The sequence below is a fragment of the Carcharhinus amblyrhynchos genome, chromosome 20, assembly GCF_965287045.1.
Source record: "Carcharhinus amblyrhynchos chromosome 20, sCarAmb.v2.hapA, whole genome shotgun sequence".
Lineage (NCBI taxonomy): Eukaryota > Metazoa > Chordata > Chondrichthyes > Carcharhiniformes > Carcharhinidae > Carcharhinus > Carcharhinus amblyrhynchos.
This window is the reverse complement of record NC_137343.1, coordinates 27,554,855-27,579,593: the sequence shown is the minus strand read 5'-3', so window position 1 is coordinate 27,579,593 and position 24,739 is coordinate 27,554,855. Positions and strand designations below refer to the sequence as shown.

Genomic DNA, 24,739 nt, shown 5'->3' with positions numbered 1-24,739 from the left:
AGGCAAACAGCCCCACAGACTTTACATCAACACAGGCAAACAGCCCCACAGACTTTACATCAACACAAGCAAACAGCCCCACAGACTTTACATCAACACAAGCAAACAGCCCCACAGACTTTACATCAACACAGGCAACCAGCCCCACAGACTTCACATCAACACAAGCAAACAGCCCCACAGACTTTACATCAACACAGGCAAACAGCCCCACAGACTTTACATCAACACAGGCAAACAGCCCCACAGACTTTACATCAACACAAGCAAACAGCCCCACAGACTTATCAATACAGGCAAACAGCCCCACAGGCTTTACATCGACACAGGCAAACAGCCCCACAGGCTTCACATCGACACAGGCAAACAACCCCACAGACTTTACATCGACACAGGCAAACAGCCTCACAGACTTTACATCGACACAAGCAAACAGCCCCACAGACTTTACATCGACACAGGCAAACAGCCCCACAGACTTTACATCAACACAGGCAAACAGCCCCACAGACTTTACATCAACACAGGCAAACAGCCCCACAGACTTTACATCAACACAGGCAAACAGCCCCACAGGCTTCACATCGACACAGGCAAACAACCCCACAGACTTTACATCGAGACAGGCAAACAGCCCCACAGGCTTCACATCGACACAAGCAAACAGCCCCACGGGCTTCACATCGACACAAGCAAACAGCCCCACAGGCTTCACATCGACACAAGCAAACAGCCCCACAGGCTTTACATCAACACAGGCAAACAGCCCCACAGGCTTCATATCGACACAGGCAAACAGCCCCACAGACTTTACATCGACACAGGCAAACAGCCCCACAGGCTTCACATCGACACAGGCAAACAACCCCACAGACTTTACATCGACACAGGCAAACAGCCTCACAGACTTTACATCGACACAAGCAAACAGCCCCACAGGCTTCACATCGACACAAGCAAACAGCCCCACGGGCTTCACATCGACACAAGCAAACAGCCCCACGGGCTTCACATCGACACAAGCAAACAGCCCCACAGGCTTCACATCGACACAAGCAAACAGCCCCACAGGCTTCATATCGACACAGGCAAACAGCCCCACAGACTTTACATCGACACAGGCAAACAGCCCCACAGGCTTTACATCGACACAAGCAAACAGCCCCACAGACTTTACATCAACACAAGCAAACAGCCCCACAGACTTTACATCAACACAGGCAAACAGCCCCACAGACTTTACATCAACACAAGCAAACAGCCCCACAGACTTTACATCAACACAGGCAAACAGCCCCACAGGCTTCATATCGACACAGGCAAACAGCCCCACAGACTTTACATCGACACAGGCAAACAGCCCCACAGGCTTCACATCGACACAGGCAAACAACCCCACAGACTTTACATCGACACAGGCAAACAGCCTCACAGACTTTACATCGACACAAGCAAACAGCCCCACAGGCTTCACATCGACACAAGCAAACAGCCCCACGGGCTTCACATCGACACAAGCAAACAGCCCCACAGGCTTCACATCGACACAAGCAAACAGCCCCACAGGCTTCACATCGACACAAGCAAACAGCCCCACAGGCTTCATATCGACACAGGCAAACAGCCCCACAGACTTTACATCGACACAGGCAAACAGCCCCACAGGCTTTACATCGAGACAGGCAAACAGCCTCACAGGCTTCATATGGACACAGGCATACAGCCCCACAGACTTCACATCGACACAGGCAAACAGCCCCACAGACTTTACATCGACACAGGCAAACAGCCCCACAGACTTTACATCGACACAGGGCAAACAGCCCCACAGGCTTCACATCGACACAGGCAAATTACTGCGGATGCTGGAATCTGAAACAAAAAAAAATCACAGCAGCTTTTATGTTTCTCACATGATAAACTTTAATCTTTAAAGATTAATTTATTTATAAGTAGTATTTACATTAACACCGGAATGAAGTTGCAGTGAAAATCCCTGAGTGCCTGTTTGGGTACACTGAGGGAGAATTTAGCATGGCCAGTTCTACACTGGTGCTAACCAGCACATCTTTTGGACTTTGGGAGGACACTCGGAGGAAAGCCACACAGACAGTAAGAAACAGGCAGACTCCACCCAGTGAGCGGGAATCAAACCCAGGTCCCTGGCGCTGTGAGGCAGCAGTGCTAACCACAGTGCCACCATTGCGTCATAGTCTAACAGCATCTGTGGAGAGAGAATAGAACCAATGTTGAATCAGATGTAAATTCTGATGGGTCATTCTGAGTGGCACGGTGATTAGCATCGCTGCCTCACATAGCTTGGGTCACTGTGTGGAGTCTGCATGTTCCCTCCGTAGGTTTCCTCCACATATTCAGGTTCCTTCCCAGTCTGAAAGATGTGATGGTTAGGTGCCTTGGCCATGCAAACTCTTCCTCAATACTTGAGCAGGCGCCAGAGTATGGCAACTAGGGGATTTTCACAGCAACCTCATTACAGTGTTAATGTAAGCCTTCTTGTGACATTAATAAATAAACTTAAACTATTGACCTTCTCTAGATAGCAAAAAAACTAGCCAAAATGTACATTATCATCAAAGACAGTAAAGTTTTAAATACATCAACTTTTCATTCTTAATCCACCACCAACAAGATTAAAGGGATAGATATCTTTACTGGGAATTAAAAATAATTTGGCAATTTGACAGATCATGGAGAATTAACATTGACAGACTATTTAAATAAGCTCTAAGTAGATAGGCTTCCTTGCTTCTGAACTTGTCTTGAGCTCATGTAGCAGATTTTTTTTTAAAGAGCTTAGCAAAAAACAGACTACCATCACTCTTATCTACGATCATGCTGGAAGATTGGTGACTTGGGGGAGATACTGGAAGGCAAAGGAGCAAGAGACAACCAGTTCAGGTCAACCACTTCAGGTGGGATAACATGGTATAGTGTTGGTGAAATATTAGAAACTTCCCTAATGCACAAAGCTCTCACAAACTAATTAAATCAACTACACAATTTAAATACAACCAGTTGACACATTTATGCAATATAAAAGTATTTGGTGTTTTGAAATAATGCTTGGTACCTAGGGACAAGAATAGGCAAATTAACCCTTCAAGTCATTCAGTGAGGTAGCGGCACATTTATAACTAAATGAAGTTAAAACGTGAACACTAGCTCTCTCGCCACAGATGTTGCCAGATCTTTTCAGCAGTTTATTTCAAATGTCCAGCATGTAATATTTCAATACCTTTGGCTTATTGAAATAATGTAATTCAGCCAATATGAAGATGGCAAACAATTAACGAGCTAGGTTGGGCAATTTTGTATCTAACGACTGACTTAAGATGTCATATGTTGCTGAAACAGATGGTTATTAACATAATAAGCACATCAATATTAGGGCAAAGGCTCACTGGTGAAGGTCCAATTTACAAAAATAAAAAATTTAGCTGATAAGCACGCCACAGGAAACACTAAATTACATCAATATTGAAAATAGATTTAAATATATCATAAGAAATAAGAACATAAGAAATAGGAGCAGGAGTAGGCCATCTAGCCCTTCGAGCCTGCCCCGCCATTCCATAAGATCATGGCTGATCTGTCGTGGCTCAGTTCCACTTTCCCGCCCTCTCCCCATAACCCTTAATCCCCTTGCCTATCAAAAACCTATCAACCCGCGTCTTAAATATATTTAGCAAGGCAGCCCCCACCACTTCAACGGGCAGAGAATTCCAGAGATTCACCACCCTTTGAGTGAAGAAGTTCCTCCTCAACTCCGTTCTAAACCACCCCCCCTTTATCTTGAGGCTATGCCCTCTAGTCCTACTGTCCTTTCTGAGCGGGAAGAGTCTCTCCACCTCTATCCTATCCATCCCATTCATCATCTTATATGTCTCAATGAGATCTCCCCTCATTCTTCTAAACTCTAACAAGTACAAGCCTAGTTTATATATTTCTTTATGAATGGTTACAATAAGTATCAGCTTGTAATTTCCTAGAATTGGTCTTACTTGCACGTGTCAAACGAAACTACAGAAACAGGAGACCAGTCAGTCAATGATCTAAAGCTTTAACTCTACCTACCTGCCTGCCTTCATTTAGATTCCACAATACCCTTGTCAAAAAAATTCAATCCGAGTTTTGAATTTCCTAACTGACTGCCTCAAAACAAGATCATTTCAAGGGAGGGAGATGAGTTCCATTACCTTTTGCAGCCTAGATTTAATGTTAAGACTTTTCTAGACTCCGTTCCCAGAGGAAACTGCTTCCCTCAATCTAGCCTTTTGGATTGATGTATTAATGTTACATGTATTGGGCTATAGTGAAAAGTATTGTTTCTTGCAAGCTGTTACGGACAAACATACCGTTCATAGAGTACATAAGGGAGCAGGATAGGATAGGCTGCACAATAGTGTTGCAGTTGCCGATAGGGTGAAGAGACAGATTGACTTAATGTGGGATAAGACCATTCAAAAGTACGATGGCAGCAGGGAAGGAGCTATTCTTGAATCAGTTGGTATGTTTTCAGACTTCTGTATCTTTGAACCAAAGGAAGGTAGTGGAAGAGACTAGGTCCGGGGTGTATGGGGTCCTTGATTATGCTGGCTGCTTTTCCAAGACAGTGTGAAGTATACAGTAAGTCAATGGATGGGAGGCTGGTTTGCATGATGGACTGGGCTATGTTCACAACCCTTGGTAGTTTCTTGCAGTCTTGGTCAAAGCAGGAGCCATACCAAGTTTTGATGCAATCGGAAAAGATGCTGTCTATAGTGCATCTGTACAGTTGGAGAGAGTTGTGGTCGACATGCCGAATTTCCTTAGCCTTCTGAGAACAGAGGTGTCGAAGGATTTTAACTACAGCATCTTCGTGATCTCAATACCTAGAAACTTGAACCTATAAAATCCCAAAATCATCTGGAATACCGCAAATGGTCATCCCTTATTTCATTAGTCAAGGAAAAATGACACTAATCTACGCAACCAATCCTCATTTTTTTTAAAGTCACTGCAATTAAGTTACTGTGAAAGTCCTCTAGTTGCCACATTCCAGGGAGAATTTAGCATGGCCAAAGCTCCTAACCAACATGTCTTTTGGACTGTAGGAGGAAAAGAGAGCAGCCAGAGGAAACCCATGCAGACATGGGGTGAATGTGCAGACATCACACAGACAGTATGGAGACAGACAAGCTGGGAATCAAACCCAGGTCCCTGGTGCTGCGAGGCAGCAGTGCTAACCACTGTGCCACCACGTCACTCAGTCAGCCCAATATTATAATGAATCTCCAATGTATACAACAGAATATAGCGCTCCAAATGAGTTCAAACCAGAACTCTGTCTGGATAGAAGTTGTTACAGCTATATATTGAGACATAGCTGAACAAGGTTTTAAACATTACATGGAAACACCCAACATGAGATTTGTAGGAAGTTGTGTTCACTCCCAAATCAGCAAGTGCCTGGAGAAGTAGCATTTGAATAACTATTTTTGTCTCTATTCTAAACTAGAAACAACCTCACAAGAGATGTGGGGTGCAAGTGTGGTAACTATTGCTGAATTATGCTTATGGCTTGTACTCGTTAGAGTTTAGAGGAATGAGGGGAGATCTCATTGAGACATATAAGATGATGAATGGGATGGATAGGATAGAGGTGGAGAGACTCTTCCCGCTCAGAAAGGACAGTAGGACTAGGGGGCACAGCCTCAAGATAAAGGGGGGGTGGTTTAGAACGGAGTTGAGGAGGAACGTCTTCACTCAAAGGGTGGTGAATCTCTGGAATTGTCTGCCCGTTGAAGTGGTGGAGGCTGCCTCGCTGAATATTTTTAAGACGCGGGTTGATGGGTTTTTGATAAGCGAGGGGATTAAGGGTTATGGGGAGAGGGCGGGAATGTGGAACTGAGCCACTTCAGATCAGCCATGATCTTATTGAATGGTGGGGCAGGCTCGAAGGGCTAGATGGCCTACTCCTGCTCCTATTTATGTTCTTATGTTAAAACCTATGGGATGTTGTTTGGGGAGGTTTACTTCTGAAGTTAGTTAAACCTATTGTACATAACCATGAATGTAAAGTGTGGTAGTATGTTCTTAGTAGTTTTTCTTGTGCTTTATTAGACACTTAAGTTTTGTTAAATTACAAGATGACTGGAACATTGTTCCAATCTTTTCTCATAAACCAATCTGGAAAAAAAATCCCTTCTGGGATTTGGAATACCCTAGTATTTATCAATTTGGGTTTTAGAAATCCCTGATTGAACCACACCCAGGGTAATGACAGCATAGCTGAGAAAGGAGAAATTGTCTTTGGTGGGAATGCAAATTCACCACACTGATACCTGGAGTCCAAGAGTTACATTGCAAGGAAAAACTAAATTAGGTTTGTATTCCCTAGGACTGCAATGAAATGAAGTGAAAGAAGTTTGATATTAAAAGCACAACAGATTGGGTAGAGAGAAAATATCAAGGTTCTAGATTTGATTGCTGGAGTGCGTTGAGTTATCAGAGGCCACAGTGTATTAAAAAAAACAGTATTTAACAGCTTAGTACATTTTAAAGAAATTGAAGGGAGATTCAACAAAATCTGTGCTGTTTAGTAACCTGTTTATAAGTAGTTATGTTTGCACAACGATTACCAGTGCTGCCTCAGTGCCAGGGACCCAGGTTTGATTCAGGCCTTGGGTAACTGTCTGCATGGAGTTTGCATGTTGTCCCTGTGTTTGTGTGGGTTTCCTCCTGGTGCTCCAGCTTTCTCCCACAGTCCAAAAATGTGCCAGTTAGGTAGATTAGCCATGGCAAATGGTGGGATTACAGGAAGATGGCAGGGAAGTTGGCTTAGGTAGTGCGCTCTTTTGGACGGTTGGTGCAGACTCAATGGGCTGAATGGCCTCCTTCTGCACTGTAGGGATTCTATGGTGTTCTATGCTAAAATTAAAGGAAGGTTTTAAGTTTCTCAAAAATATGCATGTAACTGATGTAGGATGGCATATCAAGGCCGATATGAATATTTTAAGTACATAAATTAATTTTACATAATTATGCTCAATAAGTATAAACTACTGGGGTTGGAGGACAAAAACCTATAAAAATGTACCAATATTTGAATAGCAATAAATGATATGTAAAATAAAATCTCTATTTGAAGAATGATTACTACTTTTAAAGAAAACAAATTAACCTGGTTTCATTGTTCTATTGCACGCGCTCTACACATTAGTTCATTGAATCGACATCCATCCAAGATTGAAAGAGGATTTGAGCACAAGTTCCTCTCTCAATACTCATCTACAGCGGCCACCAACCCGCCATCTATCCTTAGGTTATACAGTAGTACTGAATGTGCACTTTAGCTTATTTTTAGACTCGCAAACATCTAATCGGCATCACTATACTATTAAATGATCTTGAAATGCAAGACATTTTCCCAAGTGTCAGTTCTGAAAGGACTTTAAAAAAATACATTTGTAATTCAACAATACTAAAAGCATTTACTTTTGGGTGCTCTGGGAGAAAAATGTTAGCAGATCGAATGACCAACTAATAACCATTAATGTCAAAATGAGTATGGTGTGTTCCTGTACACTAATATTTGGTCATGTTCCATATCATCTCTTTATAATCTTTTGTCATCTATAGGAAAGAAAATACAATTTATAACTATTAAAGGAATAAAAACACTGTGTTATACAATTTTTTTTATTCATGAAAACAGAGCCATTGTACATGGTACAAACCATATTTGAGAATAAATAAAGAAAACATACTGCTGTACAACACATTGCATTTCAGTTGGAAAGTGTTAAGTTTTTTCATGATAGCTTCGGTCTCTAGAAATCATAATAAGATGGGCAGTCTGATCAAATTTATTCATATTGATACTGGACAGCATTCATATAGGTTTCTGTGGTTAGCAATAGCATGGATTTCAAGTCCTAAAATTACAGAGTATTTGGTGCCACTTTGATTTATTAGTGAATAAGCGCCAGCACTTCTACAAAGATTTGGAATGTAGGTCAATTTCTTTCAACATAAAAATTGGAAAGGAAAATTTGAATAGCAAAACTTTAGACAAAGTTAAAACACTCATTCTGGCCATAGTAATATTATAGTCCAGCAATATAACAGCTTAGAGTTCAACTGATATTGATGGGATTAGTTTTAAATTACTCAGATGGAGGGAGATACAGGGAGCAACTAAAACGTAACAGAAATTCCAACTTTAAGAGGAGGAAAACTTGCACGATCCCCAAGTTTCTTTTAAATAATTATAAAATTTTCTTGCTTTAGCTGTGCTGCTGTTTTCATGATGAAATGAAAACCATTTTATCTACTTTTCTTTTGCCAGAAGCCTTTTTGAACATACAACTGTACAAGTTTCAAATGGAATGAATGAAAGAAAGACAATACCCAACTGACATCATACAGAAATGCTATTAGCAAAAGCCAAACTTAGTAATGGAAGGCAAGACTACACCCAATTTTATTAGAAAATTCATACCACACCTACAAAGCTCATTAGTGTTGCTCATAGCTTTAAAAAATTATACTGTTGAGCCCCTTCATGACACGAGGTATACAACTTTAACTTTCACTGCAGCAGTCTGGAAACTAAAAAATACCTACTTAAAAGTCACTCAATCTTTTGGGTTATTATACACTTCACTTTCAGTAAACTCACTATTAAAACAAACTATTTTTGGTTTGTGTATTAATCACGTACAAGACCAAAAAAAAGGTTTAATAGTAGTATCATGGAACCCAATTAAAAGCTGTCGATCCCAGTAGTTTAACAACAAGGTTCCAAACTAAATCAGAAACGAACCACAATTCCTTGGACTAGTTATTTGACAGAAAAACGGATATTAATTTTATATCCACCTTGAATTGCTTTTAAAAGTCCTGCAAGAAAAAATGTCCCTCAGGGTTTTCAAATAAATGAAACCTTCCCTAGGGACCTCACACCTAAAATAGCACTGCCATGGTCCAAGAAAAACTTGGAACACTAAACTAAGTACAAACATGTGACTTAGCTGTGTCAATTATTGTACTGGAATTTTCAAACAGTATACATCTTCAGTACTAAGAACCACCCTGGTTCTCCTGTCACTTCAGTATTTTATATTTTGGATTTTTTTTATATTTGATATTTGGTTATGGTTCAGTTATACTAACTGCAAATTGATCCAATTTGACTTGGTGAGTTTCCAAATTTTTATCACAGGCTTATGTATTGATAGGCAAACAGCAGAACAGGTTCAATAAGGAGACTCAGCTTTAGTTAAGTCCCTATCATAAAAAGTACTTCACCATATGAAAGTTATGCAATTAAAAAAAGTGGCCAAGAATTGGCACATTAAGCATTTTACTAAAATGCTGCACATGAAAATGCAAATTATAAATTCACTGGGACAATTTAATACAATGGTTTGGGTCTCTAGACTCACAGGATACATTTTTACCAGCACTATTTTCAACTTGAGCATCTGAATTTTTGAATGAAACAACCAGACATTCTAAGTTCCTGAGTCACTGCAACCTAGCGTAATGCACAAAGTAGTCTCACTACCGTGACAAAAAGTATTCATGTGCACAAAATGCTGACATTCCATCTGAACATGTTCCTGCAACACAAAGACAACCAAGCAATAAATTCAAAACCAGTTTGCACTCCCCATTCCCAAAAAAGTATACAAAACAGAAATAAAAAAAGTAGTTCAAAACATCAGACATACTTGTTAGCTAACTGATGAGGAACAAATGGTTGAGCAATTCAACTTGCACCCAAAATGAGAGCAAAGTCAGCACAGCAAGGCCAATCTGTGACGATCCGTGACGCAAGCTAAATCCAACTTTGTTTAAGCTGCCGTGAGTTCAAGGTACAAATGGATACCGTGCTGTGGTTTCCTCTTTGGGAAGGATGAGAAACACCAAGCTTCCATGCTGATAGGCTAAAACCGGGAGGGTGGAGAGGGAAAATGAATCTTCAAATGTACCGGCAGTAGTGAACCATGGGTCCATGAGGAGCATTCTTGCCAAAGTCCAAAAACTAAAAATCGATATTTCTTGGGCATTTAAGTGGCCTTTTGGTCAGTGCCTTCAAAGATGGGTCAGTCAAAGCCTAATACAAGAGATCAAGCAGTTTGCAATCTCTACCCATTTGTACTTTATTAGTAAGGGTTTGAAATCAGTGAGGTTTTTGAAGGGCAATGGTGAATGGGCAGGAAAGGGGAGCTGAGCCAAGATGGGATCAGCCATGATTGTATTAAATGGTGGAGTAGGCTCAAGGGGTAAATTGCCTACTCCTGCTTGTGATTCTGCACTTGGGGCCTCTCAGTCAACAGAGTTCTGATATGAAAATTACAGCTCATTTTACGTAGACATGTTGTCTGAGCCACTGTGTCAGCAGATGCTGGTCTGGCAGAGCAGATCACGGTGCAAAATTGAGGTGTAGGCAGTGTAAACTTGACATAAACAGATAGCCACGAGTTGAATTTCTCCACCAAAATGTCTTCAGATTCGTGTCTTAGAATTCTTAAGCAACCCAAGTTATAGAAATTCAAACATTTGTGATAGGAATGCTATATACTGGCAGAGTTTAATTTTATTATAAAGTTATCAAGTATTTAATTCATTTTAAACAAAATTATATAGAAACATTTAAGTTGGAAAAACTCATGCATGTCAATGTGTGGCAATAAATTGAACAAATCAATTATCAGAATCATGTATTTTCATTCTTTGTACATAAGCACTTATCGCATATGCGGAGTACAACTGTAATGCAGTGCAAGGATATACACTAACTTTATTTCCTTGAATACAACCGTGGTTCTGTACTTCTTTGACGTGCTCTTCCATACATTAGTGCTGGATCATGGGTCTCAAAAAATAACCAATTAAGTCTCAAATAAATACAAGTAGCAATGCCTTCAACCAGTTCTCTGTTACAGCACTTAACCCAAAGAAGAAAAAACATCTACAGAGAAATGCAGTCATCAATGTTTTAAATTACCAAGTGGTACAAGTTTTATTAAGAGAGGTATGGAAGTGTACCAATATTTCAGCGTTGGAATTTAAAGCATTGCGCCATTATAAAGTAAAATTAGCCAGAATCCCAAAAGGAGATTCCAAGTTCATACTTGCATCTACATCTTTACTGCCACAGTTTTCAGGGATAAGGGTTTCAGGAGTTTAATCCACAGAAACTTGTGATTTCACTTGTATTTTCCTACAAGAGTGATTTAAGAAGCTGTCCAATTTTTTTTTAAACTTCTGAAAATGTAACATTTGACATTAAAATAAATACAATTCTCATCTTTGTTCAGTAGTTTTCAGTACTGAAGAAAATTGTGGGTGAAAGGTTAGCTTGCATTAGCTTATAAAAACAGAAACTTGATGCACAGAAATAGTTCAACTATTAATTTTTTGGAAGATGAGAATTAAAGTGTAGTATTTACATTTTCTTTAATTTCTAGAAGTCTCCCCACAACATGCAGCACCCACCAAAACTGTTCTTTTCTCAGGCCAACGTAAGTCTCACTAAAATCTGCTGCAGGCCCTCTACAAACTACCTCACCGTCTCTACACAGCAGCGCAGGATCATTTGGATACTCTTATGTAATGACACACCAGGACAATTCTCCAAAGGATTATGACAGCCTATCAAATACTTTTAAACCTTAAGCATCCTTCTGCTTATACTATTTACTAGAAATTTTCATTTCACATCTGGATTGCTGGTTAGGCCACAAGATGAATCCGATTACACATCTACTATAAATAATACCATATTTGTAGAAATTTATTTTCAACTATAAGTGTTTGATGTATCCAGAAATCTATATTTTCACCCCTTAGTAAATAAACAGAACCTATATATGTGGCTGCATTCAAGGAAATAGATCTCTTATAGATACTTGCAGGGTGTTTTAAAGTTACAAACTTAAATGTGAAAAGGACCAAATAGTTCAGACTGTGTTACACTGATTAAACATGATCACAACAGAATCTTACTACTTTCAAGGCAAACATAGGGCACTTTTTGTAATAGTGGTTTTTTTTTAAAAACGAGGCACAAAAATGGAATTAAATGGCATGAATAATGGATTTCACATGAATGCTAATTCTGACCTGTACCATCATTAAATATTTTACAACATAAATAAAAGAAATGAAATACAGCAGCAAAAACATGTGATCTTGACAAGTTTTATAAACTACCAGTGCGTAAACCCTCCTGAGTCCATTTCTTCTTCCCCACCCCACCCAACATTAACAGTGAAAGTAATTTAAATATATAAATCACTAGAATGTGTATTCACAGGAGAAATTAGTCAGCGTCATATCTGTCCAGTCTTCCCAAATTTTCTCGGATTATGACCCAACATTCGTTTGTGGTCAGTGGTTCCTCCGTGTTCAGTATTATTGAAAGTTTCTAGAAGATCGGTCTGAAATGAGGCCTGTTGATGTACCTTTGCGTGAAAAGTGACCCCACAGTTTCCTGAGCAGCCTAACTCTCCTCAGCACTCTGCTGAGACGTCTCTGTTCTGATCTTTTTTGGAAGTGGCTCCCCATCTTCAGATTCCTGGGGGAAAAAAATCAAGTTGACTGTCAAACTAACATTATATTCTCTAGATGTTACTATTAATGTTCACAGTAACATTTTTAGTAAAAGAAAATTGCACAACAAAACAAACTTTATAAAGTTCACACAGAATTCCTTGTCTAAGTTTTGCAGGGAAAGTTTGATGGAAAGCACTGTGTACATTATAAAAATATTACCATTGAAATTCATATCAACCCAATGCTTTAATTGTAAAAAGATATGTTTAGTGAAGATCAAACAGAACATATATTTCAGCCAATGCCATTTGTGTGTGTACCTTGACTACAAAGAATAAAAGACCACAGTCAAACCATATTTATACAAACTCCAGCTTAACCATGAAATTATAATCAGGACAAGTTTTGTCTAATCATTTTAACCAGGACAGGCTTCATTGGGCGCATGTATACTTCCATAATATGACAACCTGCCCTTGGACCACAACCAGTTCAGTTTATGTCTTATTTTACTGCAAAGTGAGTCAAGGTATCCACGAATCAATCAACTGCACAGCAATGCTTTTCATGAATTAGCACTTTGCCTCATCACCATTTAGATTCCTAAACTTTATACTGAAATAAAGTCATGAAACTTTCTTCCAGTTTAACATCTTAGCTAGCTTATATTTGGAATATTGTTGAAAAACGAGACACTCTTTTGACGCTTTTTGTCTTGCACTTATTAGAACAGACACACCAGAATGACAAACCTAGTATTCTGTACTACCAAGTGATAATTTATCTTTTCAAAAAAATTCTGTAGTATAATAAATGCTAAATATGATTGACATTTGTTGCACTGCTACAGCTGTTCTAATTTGTACCTGAGTATCTTTGGTAGTCTCTGTATTTTCTTTCACTCCAGAAGGCTGCATGTCTGATTTCTCCAAGTCAGTTGGAGATAATTCTGGAGGAGTTTGGGAATTTGGCTCTGCTGGTGGTGACGTGTCTACAATAAAAGAAAGATTAAATGCAAGATTTATTAGGTTACCTTTATACAAATTTGCCTGTTACATTATTACAAGGACTTTACAAAGATTGGTGTCCTTAAAAGATCTTAAGATAGATTCTGTAAAAGCAGATAATCAATAAGCAAAGAGAAGCTGCTAGACTTTTGAGTTTGCCAGAAATATAACAAAATAATGCTCAGTCAAATCCCTCCCTCTTGAAGAAAACTGACCAAATTTTCATGCAATTTGATCCTTCAACCAAATGTTTACCAATAAAATGCATAAGCTGTCCTCATGATGCAGTTTGGGTTATATCATTGGGCAAATTATTTGGAGATTTTCAGTTTAATAAATTTATTTCAAAGCAGCTTAAAAGATCTTTCCTAAATACACTTTAGAAACTTTAAAACTTAAAACCAGTTCTAATTTTATCGTTCTGCAAACAAGACAAAGGTTATTGCCACACCCGACCTCGTGAGGTCAGTGCACTGACCAGAGTTTGGAAGTCACATGGTCACGTCCAGGATTTCACTCAAATATCCATTTTTAGCCATTTGGCGCAAAATAATGCACATTGCCCAAGGGTTCACTCAAGCACTGGCATATAGGTAAGCAGCCAGAAAGTTGCCTACATGCCCCTCAGCAGCTAAATGGCATATGAATTACCTAAAAAGGAGAAACGGTTTATAAGAATTGAAAATATCTCTACACATTGTAGTGGAATATTTTGGTAAAACTGTTTCAGCATGGAAAAACATTACTGCCAAGAAATTTTTATATGCAAGTCTAAAAATATAAAATTCCCAAACGTACATACTGAACAATTCCAAGAAATGGATACATGTTCTACTCCTTCACTCAATAAAGTAAGTTAATCCTATAGTGTTCAATTTAAAAAAAATCACTCAAGTGCTTTTGGTCTATACATGTTGATCTTTTCAATTCCTCATGAATATATTCAAAGATAATTGTACCCAATCCATAACAACAGGAACTCCTTATCAAATGTGATAAATCAAACCATATCTAACAGTCTTTCAAAAAGACAGCATAAATGCAAAATAGATTAGATAAGGGAAGTCACTTTGCCTGCAGGGAGTTGGTACTTTTTTTCTCTCATCGAAAACTGGAACATTGTATTGTACAAATATTTACATATTGTTTTTGAGCTATAATTGTTTTGATTGTCTGGCATATATTGCAAACAATTAAATCAGATTGTATGGAAAAATAAAATTGGTTCAGTTACTTTTAAATTCCCTCTCAAAATGAGAGATTCAACAAACAGCAAATGTTGTGACTATGCAGCTAGGCAAGTAACCTTTTAAAAACAGATGGCCCCAAAATATTTGCTGCCAAAAGGAACCCAGGTGTTCATCAGAAAACAGTCTAACTTTGTTAAAATTTTAAAACTAAGCCTGTCATGAATTAATATTCCAGGCTGACTAGGCTAAAATCCACTGTCAGGAAAGGATCATAAAAGATCTTTTAAAAGTCAACAGCTTGGGCAACTCTTGAGCATCTTGCAGTTTAGCACCTTGAAACAGTCTGTAGCGCAGATAACAGTATCAATCATTACTGCAGTAAAAATGCTTCAAACACATCAACTATGAAGAGTGGGATTAATTGCACCACCAAAAGAGTTGGTGCATGCTCAGTGGACATGGTCCTTGTCTGCTGTCGCATTCTAAGATCGATATTAAAGAGCAGTCTCCGGCAGCAGAATTCAATTTAACAACATGAGCAGAAAAAGGGATTGCAATCCTTCTAGGGCAGAAAGAAATGCATTTTCAGGGTTTTCTGTGTAAACTGGAGAGCATCAAGAAACTTTTACAAATCAGTACCATAGTAAAATGCTGCAGGACCAATGCATTAGTAAGCCAAATCTCTTATAAATGACTTTAGAGAAATGGTTTTGCTACCGAAATCAAATGTGTTCTAAAAGTTGTGAAGCATTTTTGAGATTTTCATTAATAATGAGTAAAATAAATAGAATAGCAAATAGAGCGTTACGCACTCAAGAACAAAAAAATCCTCTATACTAAATTCTCTATTTGTCATTTAAAATTGACAAAAACATACTGCTATAATAACCAAAATGTGAAATCTCAAGACCCAGAAGCACCCTTTTAATTTTTACCAAAAGAATTTGAATATTTTAAAATTAACTATGAATTGATGTAGTTGATGTAAAAATACAAGTCTTGCCATCATAGGGCATTTGCTGAGGGGAGTAGCACAAATAATTTTGGCCAAAGTGATACAGGTAGAAAAGCCTCACTTGTAGTATACACAGTAGAGGTGACAACATTCAAAGCAAACTGGACAATGTTTCAAATAATTACAAACATAGCTGTTGAGTTTGATTCACAAGTCTGTTTCTAAAATGTCTGATACTAAGCATAAAGCACAGTAACCAAGTTTGCATAAATTGAACCCAAAATATGAATACCTCGATCTCGGCACAAAATGTGAATTACTGATATCAGTAATAGTGATACATAATTTTAGGAAAATAGGTTTTAATTCAATTATGGGTTACTCTTTTGGTGGAAGAACTATCTAGGCCTTTCTGCAAAAGTCAGTTAATTTACAAGCTGAACTATATAAACCATAACAGATTAGTTTTGATACCTGCTCTTGCTGAGTTGGACAGTTTTAACAGGACTACACTTGGGTGTTAGCACTCCTGACTTCAGAGGAGGAAACTCAGTCTGGTTTTCCACTTTTGATCATTACCAGTTATCCATAATAAAAATAAACCTGCTGGTAATGAATGAAGACAGGATGGACTGAAGCTGCAATCGTCAAATAGCCTGCAGACATTTACTGACCAAGTTCATATATTAATAATAAACACTTGGAAGGTAGCAAAAAACAGTTGGCATCAATAACTATCACAACAAAGAAACAGGAGAAAAAGGAAAAGAAAATTAATGGGAAAAAGTCTCAGGAGTGTGTTGGAACATTCAAAGGAGCATTGTAGATTAAAAAATAATGAATTCAAAACCATTCTGATCTTAGTTGGTTGAATTTAAGATGTAAGTGTGATGAGTGTTTAGAAGTAAGCATTTAAGGGCAAGCTAAAACTGAACACATTGCTGAACAGTTGGAAAGGCACCAAATTAAAATAATTACTCCTATAAATAAGCCTAAAAAAAGTGCCAATATTTAAGCTTTTTTTAATGTTAATCCTATAAAAGGTGGCTTGCAGCTTTAATGTGGGACTCATTCAACAAGACCAAGTTTAATATCAAATTCCAATTAAATATTTGTTACTGCTGAAGTTGAGTTTTCCAGTTCTCAGCTAAGCAGTCAAATAGCCTTGCGGTAAAGAAAATACATAAGTACACATACATGTATACACATACACAGAAACCTATCCCGTCCCACAAAGCACACCTCTTATTGGTAGACATGGAGGAGCTTCCATGGCGCCTCTGAAGATATCTGCTACCCAAACGGTCCCGTCCTCCCAGATGAAGGACAGCTTGGAGGCAGGAAGGCATAGAAAAGGAGATTTCAAATTAAAACAATTACAGGAAAAGTTGTTTAGCTATCTAGTTTTAATTAATACACGTGGTTCTTGGTTACTTGACTTGAAAAATTCAAATTGAAATTAAAATCGAAAGAAAGAAAATGTAAGCTATGCAAATGCTATGCAGCTTCCACTCCCATCCCCCAATATTTGGGTCACAAATTTATTGCCAATTGAGAAACAAAAGCAAACCCATGACCAGAGGGGCATTCCAATTTTTTTTATATAAATCACCATAGTAATTAACCAAATACTACACCTGTGCTCCTATTGGTTTTAATTCAACAGCCCTCTTCTGGTCTCAATCCCACACTCTCAAGAGGTAAACTAAACCCATCAAGACTGGAAATTAAGCCAAGTATTCTTTGGACTAAATAAAAACTGCTGAATTTAAACCAATGTTTATGTAGTGCACAAGCTCATTATTGCATAAGAAAAGAATAAATATCCTTCTGCCACTTGGCCCAACAGCAGTATAGCACTGCAAGCAGTAGAAACCACATTGCCAAATTTTGTGGTAGTAAATGAGGAATAAAGGGTATTGCAGCCCAGGTTACTTGTGTACATATATATTTTTTTCAGCTGAACAGTGGGATTGCAAGTTCTAAATCAGGAGCAGCATACAAGTCTATTGCAAGGTTGAATAGTCGAAAAGAAGAATGATCACCTGCAAGGCCACGTGATATTCTGAGATTGAGGTTTTGGGCCTTTCCAGAGAGGTCACTTTGCAAACTCCATGTACTGCCAATTAGAGAGTAGACTGTTGACCTCCCCAGAGAACAGGTCACATGGATTCCTTTTGTGTATTATCAATTCAAATTCCATCCTGATCGCCTCCTATAGATCACTGCACTGACAAGACAGGAAATGAACTGTACAAAAGGGACATAAAGAGATCTCCAGCAGCAATAATAATAAAAAGCTGAAGAGGATAAATAAACAGAGGAAAGGTTTTCTTTACCCAAGCCTTTGATCTCAACAGATTCTACAGTTTACTTGTTGCTAGTTGTGCACTCTTATTCCCTGATAAGCACCTGGATTATCACTTGAAAAATTTGCTTCAAAATTATTATTCTTCCACTGTGAACACCACAGATCAGCTACAAGCACTGACACCAACTGCGGGGAAAAAAGGTACTGCCTGTGAACTCTACAGTATACGTTACAGAAAATAATGGACATCCAGCTGTATTACAATACTATCTGGTCATCTTAGACCTCAGATGAAAATTACCTGGCAATTTCTCATGGAAATCCATTATTCTCTATATAGTTTTGATACTAAAGGAAATGTCTCCAGTTCTGATGAAGGCACCATAAACTCTCATATATAGTTATACCCCATCACTGATCACCACACCATATATTTATCTCCTGCATTCAGACAGGGACATGATTGATATTTTTGCATATTTAACCTTTTGAGGGTTATCCCATTTTATTTTTCCAAAAGCACACCTTTAGCTTAATTAACCATTCTCTTCTCTATATGCAATATTTATGTAGAATGTATTGGTCTCTTCCCTTCTGATAAAAATTGCCAACAAGTGTAAAATGCAATGCAGTGCATTCTTTGAATGTAAAAAGCACAATGGGCAATAAGTATCATGCTCAAAGTTTACGTGTTTAGAAATACAATGTTCTGATTTTTTTTCCCAAACATCAATGAATACAAGCAGCAAAGTTGCAAGTGACAGGCTATTCCACTTGCAGAACAGAATATTAACTTGACTACAAAGCTGGATCTTAAACCAAGGACTCTTCGTCAAAGCCCTGATTCCTTATTCCTAAATATGTTTGAAGCCTTACCTTCAGAGCTGGGTTGGTCTTTGATAGAGGGTTGAACTTCCTCAGTCCTAATCTCAGGGCCTTCTGCTTGGGTTATTAAGTTTTGCTCTGGTGCAGGACTTGGATTGCTGCTGTTCTCCTGTTTCATTGGAGAGGCATCTGCTATTGAGCTCTGATTACTGTTCTCATCTAATTGACAAACATCAAAAACATTAAATCAGACATTGGTTTTAAGCAATTGACAAATGCTGCAGAAATGAAAGGGAAGGAAGAGAATGGGACACTTCCCAGGTGAGCACATCTTTGAAGATTTGCTCCCTCCAACCCAAAAAAAGCACCCGATATTTCTGACTGATGTTGAAATGTGAATGTTTCAAATCTATTAGTGTAATTTTGCTGACAGCCCAAATTAGAATTTATTTCTGACCAAATCTTTTCACGCTATAGCTATTCTTTGCATGCAAAAGATCCATTTTTGTCAGTACATGATCACCATGTGCTGTTCCCCCACCATGCTGAAAATCAGTCTTCAAAAGGCCTGCAGAAATACATAGGGGAGGAAAAAGATATCTGATCCTACCTGTATTTTTTTCCCTCAATTTGGAGGACCGGGAAAAATGCTGAACTATCACAGTGAGCAATGTAAGACCCAATTTTGTATCAACCCAAACACACTGAATTGACTCAGACCATTCAAGTAATCAACTGAATGGTCCTAACAACATATGGAAAGATTGTTGAAATGGTTGGCAATTTTACATTTTCTGGTACCATTAAGTTGCCCAAGGCTGATGCATTAGAATAAAAGAGTAGCAGAGTTATCGTGCTTAAATTTTGGTATACTACCTGTGCCAGTAAAGTACTACATGTTTAGTATTCCACTACACAGTTTCTTTGGCATGCCAGGCTAAGCATTTAATGTGAATGTACAAATCAAAACCATCCCAACATAAATTTGTTTATAAAAACTCACCCACAATAGAAAATTCCTGGTTCCTAGAAGGTTCCAAGCTAGAATATTTGTAGGTAGGTAATGATGTAGGTTGTAATTGGTCACAGCACAATGAATAAGATGATTGTCTGAATTATTGTCTTCCACTATATCTGGTGTGTCTCAGTCCCTAGAAATCCCTTCAATTATATTGATTCTCAAAGTTCAATAATCGTACAACTCTCTTTACCAACCTCTGTGTGAATCATTAAGTTAATTCAATATTAGCAATTTTCCCCCCAATACTGTTATAGAACTTGCATATGGTTTTAGAGTTAGAAGCAAATAAGAATCAATCACTATATGAAGCATTTTCAATACGTAGTTTAAAAGCACAAAACATGAAACTCAGTCCATAAGTTTAGCTGCACAGATCACAATCAAGCTCAACACTCAAACATACACGGTAATAACTGAATTCTATGTCTGACGTAGGAATTCTACCCATTGAACTTGTCAGAATTCTTGCTGACTAGCACTCTTCACCCCATAAAAATCAAAGATCAAATAGAACTGATAATCTCTAATCAAATTATGAAATTGCTTTTAAAAACAACAAAGATTAATAAATTAAGGGATTGTTCCTTTCAAGCACAAAAGGATGTGCAAAAGAATATGAACTTACTTAAAAATAAGAGTAATGGAGAAAAAAAAGAGTAAACGAGTCTACTTGAATCAAGAAAACGCACAAAAACAGAAGAGAAACGAGAACAATACTTACAGCATGTGGATCTTTTATAAAGTTCTTCACTACAAGTCCCAGCAGTTTGTCCAAATGGGCACATTCCAAAGTTAAATATTGAGAAATTTCTCAAGACAAAACTAGCCTTACGTGTCCTGTTTGACCCTCAGCTAAACATCAACGCCCAAGACTGTTGCAGCAATGCTGTTACCATAGATTCTGCACGACAAACAGTTACTTCCAAACCAAGCCATACCACAAGATGCTCTGGAGATACCTGATGTCACGTTAGTAGCACCAGCTAGATCCGCATCACCAGTCAATTAAATCCTCAACAGTGCTCTCATTGATCATAACCATCACAGCACTGGGACAATGCTCACTACCTGGTGTATAGTCAAGGAAAATATAGCACTCCAAGGAAGGTCACTCTGAAAACAAGGACTGCCATACATGGACCCAGAGAGTTCCTCATCATCTTCAATCAAGCTCTTTCAGGCAACAAGCCCAATGTCAGAAGTGACGTCAAGTGGGATCATATGCACAGCACCATTTGTAACCCTGCACTCACTGTGTAGGGGAAAGAGATGGGAAAAACGTTGACTGATTTGAGGTTTACCGGACAGAAAAGTGAGTTACTACAACCAAGAGGAGAGCCCTCAAAATATAAGCAAGTCCTCAGCAAACAAAAACTTAGAGCTGCCAAAATCATGTCTCAGACTGCTTGGTACTGCAATAACTAATGCAGGTTGAAATTCTGCCACAGTACACAATCTGCTGCTGAATCTAGGGGTGAATAAATCTTGAAAAATATCAGGCAAGCAACATTCAAATAAACTCCTTTGAAGATAAAGGCGGGTTTTTTTAATTCATTCGTGGGACATGGGAGTTGCTAGCTGGACAGCATTTATTGCCCATCCCTAGATGCCAAAGGACAGTTGAGCGTCAATCACATTGCTGTGGCCCGGAAGCCAGGCAAGGGTAGCAGATTTCCTTCCCTAAAGGATGTTACATATGTTTCTACGTAAACTGCTAAAATATGCCGTCCACTTGGACTCCACTGTGTCATTTCTTCTTTCCACAAGAAAGTGCAAGTTTCAGTTACAATGGAACATCAAAGGGTTTCAAGATCAGCAGCTGGATGCCATATTTTTCTCCATGCTGCTGTTGTACTGTGGCCAACGGTCTAAGCAACTAGGCCCAACATAAAATTGGACACAAATAATCCACAGCTTATGCAAGCAAAAAGCCTGATACAACTCACACAAGCCAAGATTACCACAGGTCAAAAGACAACAGGGACCACTATGTCTTGCATAGTGAACAGGAGGTGCTTGACCTTAACAAAGGGGGAGCTGTTTGGAAGATCAAATTCAGGTGTGAATTATACAGTAAATGCAGAACCCTTGGGAGGATCACCACAGAGGGATTTGAGTGTACAGGTCTACAGATCTCAAAGTGGCAACACAGGTGGATAAGGTCATCAAGAAGGCATACAGTACGCCTGCCTTCATTGGCCAGGCATTGAGAAGTTAGCAAGGTAAAAAACTTTACTTAGGCAACATGCTGTTCCGGTCACCACACTACCAGAAGGACATGGATGCTTTGGAGAGGGTACAAAGAAAGTTTACCAGAACGTTGTCTGGTCTGGAGGATTTAAGGTACGAGGAGAGTTTGATAAACTTGGATTGTTCTCACTGGAAAGACAGAGACTGAGGGGCCACCTGACAGAGGTCTACAAAACTATGAGGGGTATAGATGGGGGGATAGTCAGAGACTTTTTCCTGAGGATGAAAAGGGCAACTCCAAGAGGGCACAGCTTCAAGATGAGGGAGGGAGGGAGGGAGGGGTTTAGGAGAAGTGTGTGGGGAAAGTTTTTCCACATAAAGGGTGGTGGGTGCCTGGAATGCACTGCCAATGGCATTGATTGAAGCAGGCACATTAGCAACGTTCAAGGCGTATATCGATAAGATATGAATGGGAGGCGAAAGAGATAGAAACCGCAATAAATAGTGGGTCTATAAGAAAGGTCTAGGAATCAATGCAGGCTTAGTGGGCCGAACAGCTTGTTCCTGTGCTGTATTAAGAGGAACTCTTCCAGAACAATAGAAGAATATATTATGTTTGTGTATTCCCCAGTTTCAGCCAGAGCCTCTGGAACCAAATCTTGAAAGGAGATACGTGCGTCCAGGACACCCAGGATGACCTGACCTAATCCCATTTGGGTCCTATAACCCCACCTGGTGACCTCATTTTCTAAAAGCCAGAGAACATTCAAGAAGGGCCGGCTTGGAGTAGGGGATAAACAAAAAAGGACATTAGGAGCCAACCTGAAGAAAGATTCGACCAGGCTGCTGCAACCTGCGACGACAGAAAAGAACATTCAAGATCCACCTTCGCACCAAAATAATCCTGAGTTAAAGCGTCGACGTGAGCTCTGAATTGAATTCCAAGCCAGGTCAAGTTCACTGGAGTGGATAGTGTGTTTTTTCAGGCAGTCAGCTTATTTTGGGGAAAAGTTAGCTTAAGGAGTTAGTTTAATTAAAACACTTGCAAGTTAAATAAGTTCAAACCACTGTCCTTTATCGCAAAGCAAGAGCAGCTGGGTGAACACATTTTTGAGTAACAAATTGGTCCAAGTGTCTGTATAGAATATTTCACAGGCAACAGTACAGTTTCAGCCACTCAAATGACCTACATGTCAAAGCTTTTCACCTTGGAAAGACTGCACACCAAGGTCAAAAATCATAAATGTCTTAGTTAGTGAGTTGCTATTTGCTGATAATACCACACTCACACTCCATACTGAAGTTCACTTGATGGTTCTCCCAGGTCAATGTCAGACCAAGTTTGTACCTTTTATCAACATTGACAACCTACTTTCGAAGTAATCAACAATTTCACATAACTTGGATCAATAATTACCAGGAACTTTTCCCTTGATGACAAAAACAGAATTGCCAAGGCTGCAGCGGTCATGTCAAAGTTGAGACAGAGTGTGGGCCAATAACAAATTAACCAAAAATATAGTTGTGCACAGCAGATTTCTGTTCTCAGCATTCTCCTTTACAATAATGAAACATAGACAACTTTTGCAAACCAAGTGGCTCAACAGCTTCCACTCTGGGTCCCAATGAATGTTGGACATCTCCAGGCAAGACAGAGCGCTAAATATGGAAGTATGCAGAGGTCCCAAGCATGTTTTTTCTCAAGTCAGTGACGACTCCAGTGACTGAAGCACCGAATGGATGATGGCCACATTTCAAAAGACAGTTTTAAAGCTTATTTATTAGTGCACAAGTAGGCTTACATTAACACTGCAAATGAAGTTACTGTGAAAATTCCCTAGTCACCACACTCCAGCGCCTGTTTAGGTACACTGAGGGAAAATCTTAGCACGGCCAATGCACCCAACTAGCATATCTTTCATTCTGTGGGAGGAAACTGGAGCACCTAGAGGAAACCCACACAGAGACGGGGAGAACGTGCAGACTCCGCGCAGACATTGACCTAACTCGGGAATCGAATCTGGGTCCCTGGGGCTGAGCAGCAGTGCTAACCACTATGCCACCATGACATGCACTCCAAGGCGAGCCCACTATTGGCTCAAGACCAAAGAATCATCATCACCTATGATACATGGGCGTCAATAAGCAAGACTTCAAGTAGACAGGAATTAGGATCAATACATGCGAAGTCCTCAGTGTTGATCAGAGTGCCCGCAGACAAGCAGTCAGGAAGGATGCTGCAAAAGCAGAGGACAAAGGAAATTACCAGATGGCAAGACAGCATGCCAACAGGAAGGGAAACATATCAATCGACCTTGGGCCAAGGGATTGCTTTATTGCCACAACAGACAATGTTCAAAAGTGACATATATCCTGAGTGCAGCCCATTATCGCCTGAGGGAGAAGGAACTCATCGCAATCATGTTAGCACATCTGTTCTATCGCCCAGTCCATAGTTTCCTTTTTTTACCGCAACGTCACATTATCCCCTTCTTTTATGAAAGCAGATGCAAAGTACCCATTAAAAGGTGTACCACATTCTCTGCTTCTACATGATCTCCTTTGGGATCATTAATAGGCCTGACCTTTCCCCAGGAAACTACTTATTCTGCCAGTGCTTATAAAGTTTTAGCTAATGCCAAATCCAAAATAGGTTTTCTTAAATATAAAGAA

The 24,739-nt window shown here is 39.1% G+C and overlaps 1 protein-coding gene across 5 annotated transcripts in view; it reads right to left on the bottom strand.

The window, feature by feature from the left end:
- Positions 1-7,685: 7,685 nt before the first annotated feature.
- Positions 7,686-24,739, bottom strand: part of bcl7a (BAF chromatin remodeling complex subunit BCL7A) — a 42,267-nt gene continuing 25,213 nt past the window's right edge. For 3 of the 5 annotated variants that reach the window (XM_080208315.1, XM_080208316.1, XM_080208317.1), the window contains exons 4-6: positions 18,907-19,074; positions 13,434-13,558; positions 7,686-12,589 (exon numbers count right to left, since the gene is read on the bottom strand). In XM_080208315.1, the coding sequence (XP_080064441.1) occupies positions 12,515-12,589; positions 13,434-13,558; positions 18,907-19,074 (368 nt within the window). In that variant the 3' untranslated portion in view covers positions 7,686-12,514. Of the gene's footprint in view, positions 12,590-13,433; positions 13,559-14,001; positions 14,226-16,961; positions 17,050-18,906; positions 19,075-24,739 lie in introns of those variants that run through there. The other 2 variants (XR_013889053.1, XM_080208318.1) reach the window with 2 other exon arrangements.